The sequence below is a fragment of the Melospiza georgiana genome, chromosome 12, assembly GCF_028018845.1.
Source record: "Melospiza georgiana isolate bMelGeo1 chromosome 12, bMelGeo1.pri, whole genome shotgun sequence".
In the NCBI taxonomy this organism is placed as follows: Eukaryota; Metazoa; Chordata; class Aves; order Passeriformes; family Passerellidae; genus Melospiza; species Melospiza georgiana.
The window spans coordinates 8437588-8458610 of NC_080441.1; the positions used below are offsets into that span (position 1 = coordinate 8437588).

Below are 21023 nucleotides of genomic sequence, written 5' to 3' on the forward strand. Positions count from 1 at the left end.
CACTCAGCTCCATCCCTACGTTTTAGTGAGGCTGTAAACAAAAGATGTGGAATGGCATGCCCAGCAAATCACAGAATGCTGAAAAGGTCAAAATAGTAGTGCTGAATGTTTCTACTCTGTAATTTACAGAATATATGAGGCATTCACAGCTTAATAACTCATTCACATGACAAACACTGTAGAGGGAATGTAAAATGGCAGCACATGAATTTCTTCCAGTGACAGTGCTTCCAACAAGCATGGAAAATGGTGCAAACTTTGCCCTGTGGTTCTCTTTTCTGGAACATTAATATTGTCTGACTTTCAATGCACAATAGCATATGTCTGTGGATGGTGAAGTTAAATGTCTCTGTGTTTGCAGTCAGGCTCAGAGCCCAAAAAGGCAAAGTCCCTGAGGCAAAAATCCAGGCCAAAGCTTTTTCTATCTGCACTCCTTCTTTGCCCTTCTTGGAGCACTTTCCCAACATCAGGTGATTTTATTGTCACCACGTTCCTGAAAACTAGAGAAGCAATATCCTCACCTTAAATGGGGACAGAGCCCTGGTCAAGGTCAGGAGAGTTATAGCAGAAAAAAGCCCCACAACTCCTACCAACAGCCCTAATCCCCTGCTCTCCACCAAGACCATCCTTTCTATTTCTTGTCATTCAGCTGAACTTCATTTTTGCAGAAACAAATTTGTGCCCATTTCCCAGACACCAGTCAAATGAAGTAAGTTGAGAAACCAAACAAGAGATCCCTTAGCCAAGCTCCGCACAGCTGCATGTCTGTGGCAGCTGAAATGATGGTTGCACTGGTTGATGGCAGTTTAATCCCAATGAAATGCTACAGATCCATGTCCTGGGCACCCCTACACTACAGTCACCACTTTCAGAGGAAGATTTACTGGAGCAAGATGATTTGAGGCATTCCTCAATCATCATAAGTTAGCTAATGCCCTTGGATGAGTGCCTTGGGACAGCTGTAAGTCAGGATATACTGAAGTGTTTCCTCTAAATCACTGTCTTGGAACAACAGATTAATCTATAGTATTGCTGTTTCAAAACTAACTGAAAGGGTGTCTGTCTGACACCAATTAATCAGTTTTTCTATACAGGCAGACTCATGTTCCCCTAAGAGCATATACTGACCTAACATCCACTAAACCTAACATAAGCAATACATAGTTTATAGAAGTACAGAAAAAAAACTGGAAAGTGCTAAATCTTAATTTCTGACATATCTGTGCCAATCCCATGGATCCAAATGAGTGTAAAAACCACAGATGAGCAGTCAGAATTTGGCAGGTCTTTCCAAGTCCGTTAAGACAAAAGAAAGAAGTGTGCCAATGAACTGTACCGTTCCACAGGTGAAAACCTGGATTAACCATACAAAAGGCAAAACAACTGTGGATTTACACCAGCTGAACCACAGATCCCAGCCCAGGTCTCTGAAGTGCAGCATTTCACCATTATCCCTGAGAGAAGAAGGAATATTAACAACAGACCAAATTAGCATCAAAGCATTAGCAGTAATACACTTTGGGTATTTAGGGAACTACTTCAAAACCTAAATGTCAGACAATTTGTCTCTAATATTCCCTGCAGATTAGTACAGAATGATTGCAATAGATGTAAATCCTGCCTCCTTTCCTACAGGCACGTTCAGCTGAAATAGCTGTGGAGCTGTATCCTTTGTGCTGCAAAGGAAGACAGGTCCTAAAGACCATCCCCTCAGTTTCTCTTCATTTCCTAGTGAAAATTGCTCCTTTATGTACTTCTATGAAGAACCATGGAGCTTTTGGTACGTGAGTCTGCAATGCTGGGGGACGATTTTCCAGCACTAAATCTGGGGTGATTCACACAGCAAGTCCTGTGTGAATCCTGGTAAAGGGAGGGGAACAACATGTGAGGTTGGGTCCACCCACGGGAAGAACAGGGATCTCCCAGCTTATCTCTGGGAGGAGGTGGATGCACTGAAGAGCCATGGATGACTGGAAGAACGTGTGGAGGAGACAGCAGTGAAGGTACCAGCTTGCTCCTCCAGACAGCAAAAGTACAGGGAGACAGGGCTGTGGGATGAAAATGCAGTGTGGGGAGAACTGGGGATGGAGGAAACCAAATTATTGCTGGTGTTGGGGTGGAGGGGACACTACCCACAGGTCTTCTCTGCCTTTAGTCCCACCTTCCCTCTGCTCTGTCATTCAGATCAATCAGACCTTAATTTGTGAGGTGATGTGGGTCACTCCACACACACAGAATAAGGCAGTGGGACATGATTTGGGGCAAGACTGTCACTTATCACCACTCAGGCCTTGCACTAGGAAAGAACAATGAGTCTCTATGGGTAGCTTTCAGACAGCCTCTTTGCTGACTCAGGGCCCATATCAGGTCACCTCTGATTCCTCAACATCTGTCTCTTCTGTGCTGTCCCAGACGAGCTGGGAGGTGCAAAGCTCTGGGTTTGACCCAGCTCACAGAAACCCAGAGCTCCCTCTGAGAGCCCCTGCCCAGCCCTAGCCTGGGGAGTGCCTGGGAGGAGCTGAGGGAGGAAAGAAAGGCAGCATGGAGTAACCAACATCCAGCATCCCTGTTTTGTGTAGGCACCACTACATTCCTGAGCAGTTGTCTCACATGACCCTTTAATCAAACCCCAAATCAAAAGGCTTGTCCACAACACTCAAGAGGTCTCACTATGGACAAGTATCAGTGCTCTTTCCACACTGCAAGCACACTAAATAAGAATTTCTTACCAAGTTCCCTTTCAAATCACTTGCTCTATTTGAAGCATTTTACAGTTGAAATTTTCTGTATTGCTTTCTGTCCAAGATCACCATTCTATTCAACTGCTTTTCAAATACCTGTATCTTTAAATATGAAAGAATGCAAGATTTAATGAGCAAATCTGTAATGAGACAGTGCTGGATTGTCTTGAATAAACAGGCTTGGTATGAAATGAATGCCTCAAACATTTTGCATGACTTTCTTTGTTAAAAAATATTATTTAAGAAGAGAAGTGGCATCTCAATGAAAATTAGGACTGTGAAAAGTGAAGTGGTATATTTAAAATGTCAGTAAATGCATGAGTTTTCACTCCTCAAATAATTCCTTCCAACCACCACTGCAAACTAAAAGGGCTTTTTTATTCCTGACTATTTTTAGTCTATTCCTATACCTGTCAGCAGATGTAACTTTGTACATTCCCTTGCACTTGTTTTACAGTAGCTCTATTGATCTCTATTGATCTGCCTAATAATGAGTCCTAGGGAATTGTGCTGTTAAATCTTTTAGAAACAAAATCTTTCTGAACAGTTCAGCTATTAGGAATAATGACAATCCTCATAAACTATGTGTTTTCTTTCCTCAGCATCTTTAGAAACAGAGAAACTACCATGGCAAAAAGTGAGTTAAACCCCTTGACATCCTTCCTGTTCAGTAAATGAATTAACACAGAGGATTCTTGCTTTGTTTTGTAAGACTCCTGCTACATTTCTTAAGTAAACACCTGAAAGCAAAACTAGAGCATAGCTGAAAAGCAAATGATATGTAAATTATATATTCAATTAATATAGACCCAAACACGCAAAATTTATTCCACTCAAGTAACTCATTCATAAGAAGACTAACTTAACACTGCACTGCACTCACTGTAAAATGATACAGAATTAACAGATTTAGCATCTATTTTGATATTGTATTTTTAGCTTTTTTGCTACTCTGTGAAACACACAAATGAAAAATAGCAGCCACGGTGCAAGCTAAAGAACTCTGGCAGCTGCTTATACATAGACTGGCTAGATATAGATCTTACAGATCTGTGTCCAGCCAAAAATCAGCAGAGCACAACTTTGCTTCCTTTCTCCCACAAATGCCTCTCTCCCACTGCTTCTACACCAGCTCAGAGCTGGCAGCACAACAACTCCAGGGATCAGTGGGATTTTGGCTTCTTGGTGCCACTAAAATTGTGCGAATGAAGAGGAGAAACCTACTCTGTAATCATATAATCAAAACACAAAAGAGTGGTTTTCCTTCTTTCCATGTTCTCAAAGCACAAAGAGGGAACAAAGTTAGCTGGAAAAGAATGAAACAAATGAATTAAGAAATCAGCAGAGCAACTGCCAACATGTCATCTTTAGACCTACAGCACAGCATGCTCCACTTGCTGTCAGGCAGCTGTATGTGAAAGCAGATAACAGATCTTTAAAACTTACTCTCACAGCCCCCAGACACCTGACTGAGGTCTCAATCTTTACTCTTCTAAATCACACAAGGAATTCTCTAAACTCAGGGATTTGGCACAAACAGTCCATAAACACACTTAGGTTTGTATGGTCAAAGTAACAGCAAGCTGCTGCTCCAAAAAAGGGCCTTTGAACAACTCAACTATGAATCACACCAGCACACACTTCAATAAATTCCCAGTCAGGGCTTCACATGGGAGATGGTGTTCAAAGCCTTCTGCCAAAGCCACCCCATCTCCTGGGCACGAGTGCTGTGTATTTTGGCCTGTACTATCAAATTTGATTTTATTATCATGAAGATAATTTAAGATTTTTTTTTTTTGAGGAAGAACATTTTATTATCAGAGTAATGCCATGTATTTGCAAAACATATAGTAAGAAAAAACATTATTTGTTAATACCAAGGTAGAAAAAGACTAAATGTATCACATACCACACAATCAAGAACTATTTCTATACTGACCTCAATGGAAAAAAACTAAAACACAAATAATTTTTTTCTAGTTCTGTTTTTTCAAAAAGAAAGCAGTAAATGGACAATAAAAAAAAAAAATCTGTCATTATTTTCTAGGTCTATCCAGAGATGAAATGATTATCTGACTTGGTAAAGCAAATGAGTGAAACTGTTTTAGACTATTTCTCCTCAGGGATGATCTTTTGTCCTCCTGTCAACCCTCCCCCATCTCTGGCTCTGTTTCCCCACCACAAGCAAATACAAAAAACAAAAAAAAAGCAAATTCCAGTTTCTGCTTCTCTCTAATCTTGACAGGATTGGTTTTAGATCTCTGTCACATTCCAAAGAAAATCAGAAAACACAAAGTACATTCCTGCTCCTTAAGAAGAACAAGGCAGGCTCTGGACCACGTTTGAAGCCTGAAGGAGCTCTTTTATCCACTGTCAATAAGAATGATGCATACCTGTTTTCACTAAAACTTCCTGTAAGATCTGAAAGCTAAAAGGTGAATATTGAAGTTTGCAGTAAGGGCAAATAAGCTGTTAAATAGTTAGGCCACTGCCTAGAGGCCCAGGGAGATTTTTCATTGCATTGTGCTAATCATTAAAGATAAAGACAGTAAATAATTATTAATCTCCTCTATTTATAGAGGAAAGACAGCTATTTCTTTAAAGATTAGCTTTCCAATAGAAAACTAAAATAATCTCTGCAGAACAAGTAGATGGATTAAACTAATTTCTTTTGTAGCTTAGTGACATATTCATACTTGCATAACTACTGAAAAATCAGGCATATTGGGTGATTTGACTCCATTGGCATGTAAAACACAGAAATTTCCTTTTAATGTCAATTTTCTAAAACTCCTAGGAGCTTAACAAGATTTCAATGAAGTGACCGTATAGGTCCTAACACAAAACTTCTCCCCACCTTGCATTGTGCAAGCAAATAATTCCCAGTCCCTCAAGGCTGTGGCACATTTCAGAGGCCAGCACAGCCTTCCTGCCCCAAGCTGCTGGTGGCCTCCATGAGTTGAAGGTGTTCCCTGAGAATCTTACAGCTTTATCTATTTGACAAGTTAAATCAAGAGGGAAATCAATAAACTTCACTGCAAAAGAAGTTAAGGTTCAGTCATATGAATATGGTTTAGTGGCAATAACCAAATACATTAACATATCAGAAAAAAAAAAGCCCCATATGTAAATTCCCTGATCTTAAGGGACAACTAATGGATTACATTCCAGCATATAAAGATGCTAGATTTGTATTTCCCTCTGGAGATATTCCAAAATCCTATTACTGAGCCACATCTCCATGGAGAGGAGTGGGTTTGTTTTCATTTTTTTAATCAAACCTCCTTTTAATCAGCCAGAACAAAATGTTTTCACGCAAACAACAACAACAACAAAGAATTCAGTGCAAAACCAACAGAGTCCTGCTGGAACAGGGGAACTTGGAAGAGAAAATGAAGCTGAAATGAAAATGCAGGAAACAAAGATGTGTACTCTGAGTGCATTTATTACACAAATGTATATAGGGACAGCATGCTCCCAAAGGAAATCATTAGAAAGTTGACTTTTAAGAAGTTAGACCAGGAGACTGAATTCAGTCTTTTGGCTTATCCAAACTTCAGTGACTGAGTTTTGCTGGTAACTCAGGTAGGGTTTTAACTATGGCTCCAGATCCATTTCATATCCTCTTTTAGGGGCAATTTCTGTTCAGCTGCAGATATTCAAGGCCTGTGGAGGGGAACCTAAATATGCAGATATGCACCTGTCTGCAGAATTCATCTGGCACTGGCTGCTGCCCAGATCCACTGCTGTCTTCCCTGTCCAAGCCCTTACAGACTCCTGAGTCAATTCAGGTGTATGAGAGAAAGCTAATCTTTAACATTCACTAAGGTCACAAATAATTTCTATTCTCACATTCAAGAATTCAAGCCCTATTTTTAAATATTTCATAGCATCTACAGTGCTTCTCTGACACTGTTTGGCACCTGGTTTACGAGCAAGGATGTGTCTTTGTACTCATCTCAAGTAGAGCTTTGTATGCAAAATTTCACAAATACAAACAGCTTTACCACAATGTCACCAGCCCTTTTCAGATGTTTCACACTGACTCTGCTTGCCATTAAACACCATTCCACCTCTAAATTCTAGACAGCTTTGGTATAAAGGAGGAAGAGAGTCAAGCTCAAGAAGGAAAGTGCCACAGTTTCAGCACTGAGTGAATAATCCCCATATGCAATACATCTCTTGTAATTTACGCTCATGGCACCACAATCCTTAACAGCAACTCCAATTCTGCTTCTTAAAATTAGAAATCTATTTTCAAGTCACTGAAAAAAAACCCTGGAACCTCAATGCTGAACAGTTCCTTCAGTATCACAATGCCCTACAGCTCTCCAAAGTTAGCAGAACTCTCTAACATTATTTTCTAACATGACAGAAAATAGAGGCTGCTAGCTGAGATTCAGAGATGTGCATTCACAGAAGAATATATAACAGGAGTGAGAAAAGCATGCAAGCATTTTAGTCAAAAGCCCTTTCTGGTACACACTCAGAACAACCTGGAAATGCAATGCTTTACACTAACTTTTAAAGGAATCAGCATTTCTTTTATGAGAACATTTGTCTTAGGCTGAACATCAACTGACCAATACAGCACCAACATAGACATATTTTACTCTACCAATCATATATTAAGAAAAGCATCAGTGTTTTATATTTAATACCCATTGCAACCAATTAGTACTGCCATTCCCTGAAGTTCACTCCCTTAAATTGCCGTGGCAGTAAATTCTACGGTTATAAATGAGAAGCTGCAAATTGATTTGCATGTAATAACTACCACTAAACCGTTCTTACCACTTTCAATTTATCCCATCTGCGACCAGAGTGGAAGTTTAGGATCTATTATTCCCAGAAGGGGACTTACCCAGCTGGACATCTATAACAGTTGGCTGGTTCTCCATGGGGAACAATGGCTTTGGAGGTTTGTCTGTGACTAAAGCTAGAAAAGAAAATGAGAACATGTAATGGAAAAATTGAGACCAATGACTGCAAAAGAAAAGCTCTGTCATGTAAGCAATCAAATGTTTGTATACTTGATGGCATGTAAACATTTATTACATAGTACAGCTGTTACACAGCCAATGTGTCATCACCTACCTTGTGGCTGTGATTCAACAGAAATGACCAGTTTCAAGAATTACATTTTAGCACAAAGCAGCAAAACAAACTCTACTTCTCACTTTAGCTTACATGTAATAAGTAGAACAAGCAGTTTAGACCCTCACATTGCAAAGTTAACACAATGAATTTGAAGTGCCAGACAAATCTATCTCAGTGTGACCAGCCCCGACATGTCTTTATGCCTGTCCAAAACAACACATAGAAAAATTGCACATAATTGTGCTTGAAGGACCCCAGCAGCTCCACAGTAGCTCCGACTCCCACCCCAGCAGGTGGGGTACCCAGGCCCTCTCCTCAAAGCCTTGCTGGGGACCCTGCCTCCTGCTGCGCAGAAATATCTCCATCTGAGAACACCCCAGCCTCTCCTGCCAGGGGACTGCTCCAGCAAGCAGATTACACAACTATAAAAAAGCATAGCTGCAGGCACAGGCTTCACACCCCTGTTGGAAAACTTAGGGCCAGACTGTGCAAATAGGTTTTGTAAATTTGGCTTAGCTTGAAATAAACGACTGTGTATTCCCAAAAATGGGGAGAAATGCTTTTAATACAGTACAGCATCTTGCACCACATGAAATTAAACATTTAAAAATTACCTTCAAAGTTTTCCTGTTAAAATTTATCACCTGGAATTATTTGAACAGAGATTGTAAAATAAACGATTGTCAGCCTACAAACCAATTTTACACCCACAACAGCCTCAGAGTTTCAGTTTCTGGTATAGTTATTTCTTTTCTTCAATTTTTCAGGCTTTTCTTGCTATGTTTATGCTTTTCTTATATTATTATTTTTATTTTCTGGTATTTAATAGTACTCTGTTCATTGCAGAATATGCAGAAAAGTTGCTGGAGCACCTTCATCCATGCTGTGCCACTGTGCTCAGGCTTTCCTTACTTCATATTCTCTTCATATCCCAGTCCCACCTACACCCTTTCTAACCCAATCTGACCAGGGCTTCCCCCTGTTTCCATCAGCTTTACTTGCAACATTTGGAAGTTTTCTAGATGTGCTCCTGCATGGATATTTTAAATGGTTATGGTCTGCCATGTTCTTCTTGGAGAGTAATCACCATAATGAACTGGCAGCCTGTCAGAGCTCTTTCCATAGGAACTGAAATGGCCCAAAGGGATTTTGAGATGAGAAGGCAACAAACTGCTGGCTCTTCAATGTCAGATGTGCTTACTGAAAACAAAGGCTAATCTTATTTTAGAGGGCAGACATCAGATGACTTATTCACCTTATGAAATTCACTTTTGGTCCTTCTTAAACAGAAAAGCAATACAAGATATTTTCAGCTACAAGGGGCTCTGGACTTATATGATCTCTGTAGTTGACAGAAGTCCAAAACCAACATTTATTCAAATTCCCATTCCTCCACAAGAAGTTTCTTTAATTCTAGGAACAGTTTATAGACATGGGGCACTGATTTGCAGCATTGCTCAAGGAAAAGAAGAACAAAAAGTTACTGTTGTTACTGTATCAACATGTATTTAATAAAAGTAATGGTATAAACTGTTATTTGACTCTCACAAAGCTACATGAAATTAAAACAATTAAATGTACTGCAAATATTCTTCCTATTATCAAAGGGACAGTAATTCTGCTATGAAACTGAATCCACCTCATGAACTGTCAAGGGAAGAGCTGTGACACAGCTGTCTACACTTTTATTTTTCCCTTCCAAATGCCATGGAATGTGGCATGTCCCCAGGCTGCTCTGAGCAGCAGCACTTACATGGTGAAGGCACTAGAATAAGGATGACATCAGCTTCCCAAGACAGCAGTTCCTGTGGCCACCTAGACAGACCCACCTTGGGAAGGTACTGGCCTGACAACGCAGCAGCCTCAGGGGCTGCTTTGCCTTTCCTCATCATTCTAGGGTCTCATCCAGTGAGTAGGCTGGGACTGCCTGGGCTGGATTTGTTTGTGGAAGATACAGAACTGAGACTGAGGGGAGGCTTCTGTACCTTGTCCCAGGAGAACAGCACTCACTACCTGGGGCATGGCTGGAAGTCACAGGTGTTGGATGACAAGCTGGAAAGGCATTTCTTTACCCACAGGCACCTGGCAATGCATGTGCCTCCCAAAAGAGACTGGTGAACATGGCCAGAGGCTGTTTAGCAGCCACACTGCTCAGGAACTGTCTAAAGTGCTGTTTCCTCCTGTGCTCATATTCACCTCATTCAAAAGTAACACAAACTTTAGGACAATAATCCAGTTGCTGTGATTTCAACAACACTTGTCACTCCATTTGTCCATGAGAGTTTTAAAGAGACAGTGTTGTACAAATCAATACTCTGATGTGATCCTCTGCAGCTGGTCACACAGGTGCATTTTCCTTCCCAGCATACATGATATTTTTATTGTCTCTTTGTCATAGTCACAAGGAGTATGCTGTCACACCAGAAATGCTGCAGAAAAGCAGAGAAGAGACCTGTATAAGATTTGGTGTCTCCAGTTAGTTACACAGTGATCTCTGTCAGATAAAGCAGAGCATGATGTGCTGCACAGGTCAATATTTAGCTACTCACAGGACCAACTAAAGAAGAAGACTGCCTGAAAGGAGTGGGTCCTGCTTTTAAGGGCCAGTAAAGCCTCAGAGTCTGAAGGCTCATTTTTTTCCCCCACCACAGCCGTACTGCTTCAAAAATCTTTCATTCCATATTCAGACATACTAATGAGTTCTCTTGAAAAAGTAGAAAGCAGTTGAAAACAAACAGCCTTAGGATATCTTTACATAGGGAAAAGCAGTGATAACCAGCTAGAAAAACCATCCGGCTTCTCAGTAAGCCCCAGTTCCTTCACAGTTTGTTATTTGACACAGCTCTATTTCCCCACACTATTTCCTACCTTCCCTCTGCAGCAGCTTCACAGCCCCCACCCCACTCCAGTCAGACTTTTACAGCATCCACAGTGACAGACAGGGAGCCCAAACTGTTGCTACGATGAACTCAAGTCTCTTACTGTGTATTCTGAGTGGCTCACCTAAACACAACTTCTGAGTTGAATGCAGATTCCCTTCTCCTGTGCCATGCAAAAGGGCACGCCCCAAGCCAACAGGCATCACCTATCACCTGTGCCCCAGGCCCTGAACTGCTCCAGTCAGCACCAGGGTCATCACTGAAATCCAGCTGCTTATGATTTGAAGGGCCTCTTTCTTGTGTGGGGGCCACTCAGCACAGCTGGAGTGTTTTCCAGACCAGATAACTCTTAGAAGGGAGCTAAAATGTTAACTCCCATGTGGCTAGGAACAGTCAAATCCTGGGGAACAGCTTTCTTCTTCCTAGTGGTGATAATGACTTCCCTCTTCTTGAGATAAGCACCCAAAGTACATTTGCTGTTCTATAATTTTGCTATTGATGCACCTCCTGGACATTTGCTCATGTCATTTGCAATGATGAAACGAAAAATTATCTAAACATGAGACAAAATGCAGAGAATCTAAAAAAATTGTTTCAAAGCTTCTATGAGACAATTGCATGCCAACCTACTTCCTTCAATCAAAAGATCTGGCATTTTCCCACCATTAATTAACACAGTGCCTCTAGTATCATTCAATCAAGAATCTGGCTAACCTTTTGACAGCAGAACAGATCTGTTTGAATAACATCCTCTGGGGCAAATAACTGCATGCCAAATCCTTAATCTGAATCTAGCTCATACCCAAAGTTAAGCTTTTGTTCACTCCCAGTTCAAATACATATGCTTCCAGACATGGCTTAGATCTACTTTGGCAAAGACAAACCTTGGCAGTGATACTGCAACTTGCACACCACAGATTACAACAGAACTAACTGCATACAAAGCTCTCAATCAATATATTAACCAGAGGGCATATGTTGCTACGAGAAGCTCAGCATTTTACCTTTTAAAAATATATGTACCTAACTCCTTTTGTCTCACCTGAAATCCCAGCTTGTGCCAAGAGGTTTCTCAGAGGCTGGCAGTCAAATGCTTCAGGCCTGACCTGCTACTGCTTTGTCTTTCATGTCTCTGCTTACAACGAAGCAAATGTGAGAGCCAATTGTGCAGATATAAATGGAAATGTGACAACTGTAGTTTGGCTGACAAGGAATGAACTCTTCACTGGAAGGGTTAAAAGCTTTTTAAAAAGCCAACGGTTCTCACTTGGACTTTGTGGACTGAACCTCTAACACACTATCACCAGCAAGTCCTGCTACCAGATAAGAATCATTGCTTTTCATTTTCTTGGCACAGTAGAAAATTACCACACAAGGTGAAAAGTAGTAGGAAATCACATGAAGCAACTCATTCATAAAAATGCAATTTTGTGATGCTGTGTTTATACAAGGACCCTCCTTCTTGATTAGCTCTATTGTAGTGTGCTCCACCAGTCAGTCAAAACACACTTCTCCATCAGTTGCCTATTGTGTTATTTCCTTCCTCTCAGTTTAAGCTGACAAAATGATTGCACCTCCATTTGTTGTTTGCTCGAACAGAAATAAAGCCACTGCAATGAGATGTTGTCTAAGGATAAATATCTCCATCTTTGAAAATAAACAATGAACACTTATTCTCAAACAACTCCAACTTAGTAAATGCAGAAATTGTGTGGAAGTCAGGAGTCATTAGCCAGTGACAAACAGTTTTTTCTATTTATTACCATTCAAGCAGGAAATGCTTCTTTTGGGAAAATGCTATGGAATGATTCAGCAGCTGGATGCCTCCCCCTCGGCCACCACCACCATTAGCACCACTTTTTGAAAACCATACCTAGGATCAAGAGTGCCTTAATGCACTGTTAGGACTGACTCTGGGGGACATTTTCTGCAAAAAGGGGTTTAGCATTTTTATATGAGCAGTAAATAATTGGAATTCTTTTTATGACATTGAGAGAAGGAGAACACAATCACAGCTTTCAGCAAGATGCTGTGTCCATGCTGAAATGCAGCTCACAGGGGAAAAGAATTTTGAGGCACTGCAATGATCTTGGTTCATTACTGGTGGTTTTGATTTTAACCCATTAAGTCCTCAATGACTCAGAACAGACCTGTGTTTCACAGGTCATGCTACTGGCACCAAAGGGAAGCTGGCCATGACTGCAGCTCCCTTGACTCTGAGAGCAGTGAAAATCCTGCACAACTGGCTGCGCCTGTCCTGTTCTTACTCAGCTGCTCCAGCAGTTTCTGCTGCAGGCATGACCTTGTAACCCATGGTGACTATTTAGAACTGCTAGGAGCAGCTAATCATTCCATGGGCAAGATCACTTCTAAATAAAGAGTCTTGCTGCCAGTCTCCTCACCTGTCTCCATCTATTGCACATGGGATACTATCAGAGTGCACAGAGAGAGCCAAATGGCTCTAGAGAGAAGGCGCCAGATGAACTCTGCTGAATTCATGAACATGTTGAGAGAAGTAGAGATTAACTAGATTTTTGGTTTGGGATCTTTTGTGCTGGACCTTCTTCCACCTTCTCACAAGGCAATTAAGTAACATAGGGCTGTAGAAAAGAAACTGGTGAGATTGGTGGAATTTATGCAATAGAGTACGGCTCAGGACTCTGGAGAAGTGGAGTAGAAACAATATCACAGATTGCACATTACTGAAGCACAGATGGCAAAATCCCACAAGGTGCCTATCACAAAGTAATTACAACAGGGCTGAACACTTAACACGACTGCAATATACGTGTTAAATGCCCATGGCATCGACTGTTAGCATTTCCTGATGTGAAACATTCAGTGGCACTGATGGCAGGGGTTACCATTGGTGTTGTCACTAGAGTCATTGCAAGGTGGGTGTTGGAAAGCAGAAGAATTCTGTGCTAGCAGGGCTTTCACTGTGTGATGTTATCAAGCTTCCTCACTCCTACACTTGCCAACACACCTTTCCTTTCACTGCATTTCTAAATTTCACAGATTGTGTTAGATTATGCAAAGTTCTTTCCCAGCCAAAATGATTCCTGTGATCATTTTATTCCTTTCCTAAATGTGGATCATGCAGCTTGCTTTTAAGAATGAAGCATGAGTTCCCTCTGAAGTAGGAAAAAAGTGTAATAAGTTCTTACTAAATGTAAATTACATTTTCCTTCAATGTAATTCATGAAAATCTCAAATGCAGTGTGCTTTATTTAATGAACAGAGTGTATTTAGCACAAAGGACACAATTTCATCTGCGCTCAAAATGTTTCTCTTGGACTCTGGGCAGAAATGAGATGCTTGAAATTACCCTCTATTTCAAGGAGATCTGCAAAGAACATTTTATGACATTTTATGGTTTGGCTTTTTAAATTCTTTTTTCTTTCTGTCTTATAAGAAAGTAAAGAAGTGGTGACAGATGAAGCCAGGTCCCTTCATCCATCTTAAAGGAACAGCTGGACTCTGCATGCAAATGAAAGCTATCATTCTTGTCAACCTGAAGCCAGGCTACCAAAAGCCTGCAGTCCACAAGCCATTAATATTCCATGATCAATTTGACCACTTGTGCACAGTGAGGTACTGCACCACAGCACAACCCCAGACACATGAATTACCACAGAGAACATTTTATGCACTGTTTTAACAAAACTCAAAGCAATCCATTATTCTCCAGAGCTAAAAAACTTGTATTAGCTGCAGATAGTGTATCAGTAGAGAACTATTGTGGACAATGAATATAAAATGAACTAAGTTTTAAGCGCCTATAGTACCATATGTTGGCAAAACAACGAGTGCTCTTTTTGAGGAAAAGCCATCTCCAAGCTCAACAGCAGCTTCCAGCAGTGCTCACCACAAACTGCTGAAGGAAGAGCCAGTGCCATTTTGTCACCTCTTTGCTGTTTCAGCCAACCTCATGGCTCACCTGTGCCCTGAGACAGCACAGATCAAACCCTCGCTGCAGACCAAACAACCCTGGGCAGCTTTTCAAAGAAAAGGACAGAACTATGGAAGAATGACATTAAAAATGCATTTCACTTAAGTCTCAAAGGCAGTAGCAACCATTTAAAACTTGTATTTTTGGACAATTTTAGATGTTGCACAGTGTGACAGCTCAAACAGCTTTGATGTTCAGCAGGGTCATTATGATTGCAAAGCTGCCATACCAAAAAAAAAAAAAAAATTAGATGGAATTTTAACTATAGGTCTTTTAGATTAATTATATTCACAAGTAAGAAACATGAAACTTCAGTTACGTCGCCTCTTGCCAATTGATTTTGCTCTGTTGGGGACTAATGAGAAGGTTTCACCTGCCCTACCTATTAATTCTGATGCATTCTTTGGATTAGCACCCTGGCTTCCTAAGCTTGTTACAGTGATGAAAAATGTTACTTTACTTGACAAGGAAAACCTTTTCAAAAAATATTTATGCAATATTTATGTAGGTTCTTTGTCTCTAATTTGCCTTCAAAAGCTGCAAAATATACTCTACCAGGTTTGTCTGTTATATTTTCAGTTTTTCCATGGAAGAAGTTTTGAATTGTATACTCACTAAGCACATTGAGCATCATTAAGAAAAAAATTGGGGCGAATCATGACATTATTGGTTGGATGAGCAGGAAAATGAATAAAAGCAGGCATAATATAAGGAACTCATAGATACACTTGCTATTGTTTATCCTGCCTCATGAACAAAGATCAAGAAAATGTAAACCTTCTGATGAAAGACAATGCTTTAAGAAATGAAGGAAGTAGTTATCCCAGGAAATTTGTCTTCTTATTTGAGGAAAAGGATTTAAAAGAATGAACTAAAAAAGTAGCATCCATAGAAATCTCTGGCGGGACGACCCATTTTCAGAGTCAGCTCTGCTGCCTTTTACCACTTACATCAGAGTTTCTAGCAGCTGATGGGAAGCAGAATAACCCCTGGTGATCAGCCTGGGACCTGAACCTTTCAGTATCAACTACTATCAAACAAAGGAATGTGTCTCTGATCCAAGAATGCAATTTCTTTTTCACAAAAATACACCAAACATGTGCAAAGCACTGCATCAGGTTTGCATAGGGCAAGTATTCAACAGTAAATATGATATTTTAAGACTACCATATTACTTGAAAATGTTTACTATCAGTGGGGATGCAAAGAATTGCAGGCAAACCTCCAAGAGGAACATGACTAAAGGCTGCACAGGGATCCATTAATGAAAATGTCTGAGGATTTGCATTCCAGTGCCCACTGGGGCATCTCTGGACAGCCCCATTAACCAGCCCAGTGAGTGACACCCAGCACAGCTGAGAGGAACAAATGAACTGCCCAGTGAAACTGTTCAAAGGCTTCAAGGCAATTCTAAAAGCAATGGAAAACAGTGAAGTCATAGCCAAAAAAAGGTCATTGGGACTTTACTTGTTTTGAATCAATGTGACCACTGTGAAGCAGGTTGTCAACACACCAGACATTTTTATCAGAGGAGTACAAAATAAACTTGTCAGAGAGTGAGCCATGGATTGCACCTGTCCCACAGGTCAATTTGAGCACATTTATACTGTATGCAGCAGAAACTGCAGAGGCCTAGCTTCCAAATCCTCTGAAATGTGAGATTAAACAGTCCCACAGGCACTTCAAATGGCTGCAGATAAGGACTTAATCCTTCAGTATATTTCCTCTATCCTTTATTAAAAGATGAAGATAATCTTTAAATCAAGAGAAAAATAGAAAAAAAAATGAAAGAACCAAAAATCATCAAGTGGAAAAAGAGAAGAGCAACCAATTCTATTTTTATTAACAAATCCTCTCAGCCAAGGCTTATACACCCAAAGCTGCAGGAAGGGGAAGCTGCTCCCCAGCCTCAGTGGAAAAGGCAGCACAATCTCCCTGTGAGGGGGCATGGGAGCGACACTAAAGGGCTGCCCCAATACCCAGGTACCCCGCCTGCCTCTGCCTGAACCACTTGCACACAAACACTCTCCTGAGAGGGGTTTTCTATCCTCCTGTCATGGCCACCAAGCTCCAGGACAGACACCAGCACCGCTCCTGTCGCTCAGCCACCTGGGCACTGTTGGTGAAGCAGCCCAAAACAGAGACCCCTTTCCTCAACTTCTACATTGCTCTGCTGCTCTCAGAGGAACAGTCCTTACCCATCTTTTAGCTTTTCTGCTGCTTTTTTCCCCCAGCAGACAGATAAGAGTTTTGCACCAGGAATGCAATTTCTGAGAAATTTCTCACGAAATTGTGTCAGCTTCTTGTAAGGAACCTGCTCGACTCTTCATTCTCCTGTTCAAAGTGTCTTCTGTTTGTCATGTGTTGAAGCAATTTAAGATTTTGCTTTGACATTTTCAACAGGAGAACAAGACTATTCAATCTGCTCTGGGTAGTAACTGCCATTACATTTAAAATACATCATTCAATTGAAACTCAACATAGTATTTTGACTGCCATTTTATATCTTCTGTGTGATTATGTAGTGTTACTGCCCCAGCTCATGGAACAATTTTAAAGCAATAAAGATATTTAAAGAAGACCCCCTCCAATTTTCCAGTCAGGCCACTGTGAAACTTCTATTTCTTTCTGGAACAGCATTCTCACTCAGCATTTGTCAGACATGCCTCTATGACAGGAGTTTTGTGAATTTTGGATTTTGTTGCAATGTAAAATAAAAGAAAAATCTGAGGATTAAAAAACCCAAAAAAGCCACAAAATTCCTTCCAAATAAAACCTATAAATACTTTAGTCCTAAAGGATGGGAAGGCTGGTGGATGGAGAGGCTGGCTCAGCACAAATTCAGCAGTGGCAGGGCAGGAAACAGTAAAGGCTGCATTACTTATCATGTTCTTCATACAGTGAGTGTCATAACCTGCCCAGGCACGTGTAATTGTTTTACCTACCACCCAGCCCCATTTGAATTTTTTTTTCCACATTGGTGTCTGCTCTGAGATAGATTATCTCAACACATACTTGCCCATCAACTCTCTAATCAACACATACTTGCCCATCAACTCCTTCTGATACACAACAGCTATCAAACACCTTTTTATTTATTACAGGTAAAAAAGATTGCCTTGTTCAGCAAGTGTTTTATTTCAATTCTAAGGTCTGTTTTCTAGTGATGTAAGGCAAGGGCTTAAACTGAAAGACGTGAGATGCATAGCTAAAGAGGATGACAGTTTTTCAGGAAGTGAACAATATCTGGATTAATAATTACAGAACAAACTATTTTAAGAGGGCATTATAGAGATAATCTAAATACAGGATTAGAGATGGGAAATATTAGCACTTTGTCTCATAGATTTCAATTAGTAAATAAAGAAAATCTTTGTGTGTCAGCTCACTTTTAATATGGCACTATATAAGGATCTATCACTTATCTGCAAACTACAAGATATCAATGCTCTTTAGAGAACCAGAGGTTTAAATATGGAAAGAAAAAGTTGATGGTTGCTTGTTTAGCTGTTGTGTTGGGTTTTTTTAATTAGTAAAAGCATTGTGTCATTGTAAAAGGGCTGGATGACAGAAGCAAAAGCACAGTGCAGCAGCACTGTAAGACACTCTTTCAGGGCACAATGTCTGTCCTAATCTGTTATTACTCTCAGATTGTGTCTAAAGACTATCTTGTGTACCATGCCTTTGTTGTGTGTTGCCCGTCCTGCAATGGGTCCCCATGCATGCATTTCTGATATCACAACCACAGGGAACATTCAAATGCAACTGCAGGACTGGCTGCACTTCAGCAAATACACCAGAGCAAGCCAGAGACCTCTCCCAGCCCTTGGTATCATTCTGCAATGATGTGCTTCCTTACCAAGGTGCTGTAAAGGGATCTAATATACTGTACTGTGCCATAAATTGGCAATGTTGGCTGAACACATTGCAACACTATTTTTTAACTGCTGCAGAGCTGACATTTAGGGAATTCTGAGTTGTTGCTGGAATGGTGCTTTTCTACGTACTCCCAAGTTAGTGTATCTCTTTCTATGGCAAATAAGCACCTTTCTGTTCTTTTAGTCTCAACTGGAGCTGCTTAAAATAGTTGAAGTATCATTAACACCATATACTGATATTAAAAGAAGCAGAAAACTGCAGCACACTTTCATATCAAAGCAATGGACCCTTAAGCTTTCGTATCTATGAATGATGAGCAACATTACTTCAAATGACATCTTTTGTCAGAGTTGCTTGAGCTAAAGACAGAGTGAATCCATTTGTATAAATTGTGGCTTTGCTGCTGAAAGATTGCAAAAATATATGTTGCTATCCTTAAGTCTCAAACCATTAATATTGCTAAAATATGCCATCTTTTCCCAGGAAGAACTAGCAAGTCCTTAAAACACTATCATCAATCATGACTAATTCACTAAATACACAATTCCAACAGCAACAGAAGAAGAACAGACAGTATAGGGTGTCATCTGTTACTGCATCAACATCAAACACCTCTGTCTTTCAATGGAAAATGGAAATCAAGATTTCCCAGGTCTGTGATATAGGTGGTTGGTAACTGAATTCCTCTTCCTCTTGGATTAGTCCTTTGCTTGTTTTCCATTTGATAGATCCAAAGTTGCTATTTTGCTTTGAAAAAGAAAACTAACATTAATTCCAGGCCTCAAGAAAATATTTGTCTGGATTCTATAGTTTAGTGTCATAGTTTAACCCCAGCTGGCAACTCACACCCACACTGTCACTTGCTTACTCCTCCCATGTTAGGACTGGGGAGAGGATCAGAAGAGTAAAAGTAAGGAAACTCACGGTTGAGATAAAGACAATTTCATACAATAAGCAAGAACAAGAAAATTAAACAAGAAAACAAGAAAATCAAAACAAGGAACTCATTCCATGGGCAGGCAGGTTCAAACCTGAACCTAAATTCCCTGATTTATTAGAATTACAGAGATTTTATACTGGGAGAACGTCCACAATCATTACAAGGTGGAGGCCAGGAGTCCAGTGTACTGTACAAGAAGCTCCTGCCCATGGGCACTATCTTGTTTGACTCAGATCATTGCCTTATCAGTTGTATTCTCAAGCTGTTAGGTCATGGTTTGGAGCAATAAGCATTTCACTATGCAGGACTGAAGGTCACACTAAGGAAAAGGAACGCTAATGGGGTGAAAATGAGTATCATGAGCACAATAAATCATACTTGGAATCCTATTTAATTGATCATTTTGTAGCTGACCTTGCTTCCACAGAAGTCAATGGCAAAGCTTCCATTTCTGTGGATATGAACAGGATTGGGTCCTTTAAAGAACAGTGTGTTTTATGAATGTTGAAGGTAGCATATTTTACACTAGAATTTTCTTTATTACTTCTCAATACAAAACTTCACCAAGAAAACTAAATTGCTATATAAAAGCATCCCATAATACAGTACATTAATTTAACACATGATAAATTTTCCTGCTAGTAGTATTAGGTATTGTCACTTTCAATACACAGATATCTAACAGAGTATTTCCTCCCCCCATCTTCCTCACCAGTATTTTCCTCTCATATTTTACAAACATGCCTATTCTAAAACACCATCTCTCCACCTTTGGCAGTCTGATATTTCCTTTAATAATAAGTGAACTCCTCTGAGGCAATGGGAGCTTTACCTGAGAGCCCAGTTCCTAGCAGCACAACACCCACAGCTCTGTGAGGACTTACTAAGAGTATTTATGCTTACTTGGAATGGAAATTAACAACAAAGATTCTGCAACCATGTCTTTTAGGGTAAAGAACCTGATTTAACCTAGTCTGATGTGAGCCATGAGAGAAGCAGCAGCATCTCTGGCTCAGCAGTCTCTGTGCTCACCTTGACATTGCAGCTGTGGCTCTTCTCTGTGACTGAGCTGAGCTGGCCAGGGTGGCAAACTCGTTTGGAAAGAGCTTTGGCTGCATCCAAGGAAACTTGTTTATTCTCTTTTCTTTCATTCTAATCTTAACTCAAGAGATGCCTCTTTTGTACACTGATTGCTGTTAGTCACAACAAACAGGCTTTGATGAAGAGTTTTCACAGAAGCGCAGGTCTCTCCCTGGTGCTCACCTCTGCTTTCTCAACATATTTGAAAGATCTGGATCAGAACAAGCATCCACCAGGAAATGCTCAAAAATCTGCAGATTTGCACCATGGTGAGAGGAAACAGAACCACAGAGTGTGCTCCTTCCATCCTTCTAATGGCACAAACCTTGTTTCCCCTCCCTTCCATTTCCCTGTGTCTCTCAGGACAATGATTTACCAGCATCACAGACTGAAATGTCTGCTTTGGGAAACAAGCATGAGGGATTCTAGCTGGGAAGAGGAGAGGCAGTACA

General features: G+C 40.5%; 1 protein-coding gene across 6 annotated transcripts in view; it reads right to left on the reverse strand.

Moving 5' to 3' along the window:
• Positions 1-21023, reverse strand: part of IL1RAPL2 (interleukin 1 receptor accessory protein like 2) — a 332472-nt gene that overhangs the window by 86439 nt on the left and 225010 nt on the right. For all 6 annotated transcript variants that reach the window (XM_058032763.1, XM_058032766.1, XM_058032765.1 and 3 more), the window contains one exon: positions 7606-7680. In XM_058032763.1, coding sequence (XP_057888746.1) covers positions 7606-7680 — 75 coding nt within the window. The remainder of the gene's footprint in view (positions 1-7605; positions 7681-21023) is intronic.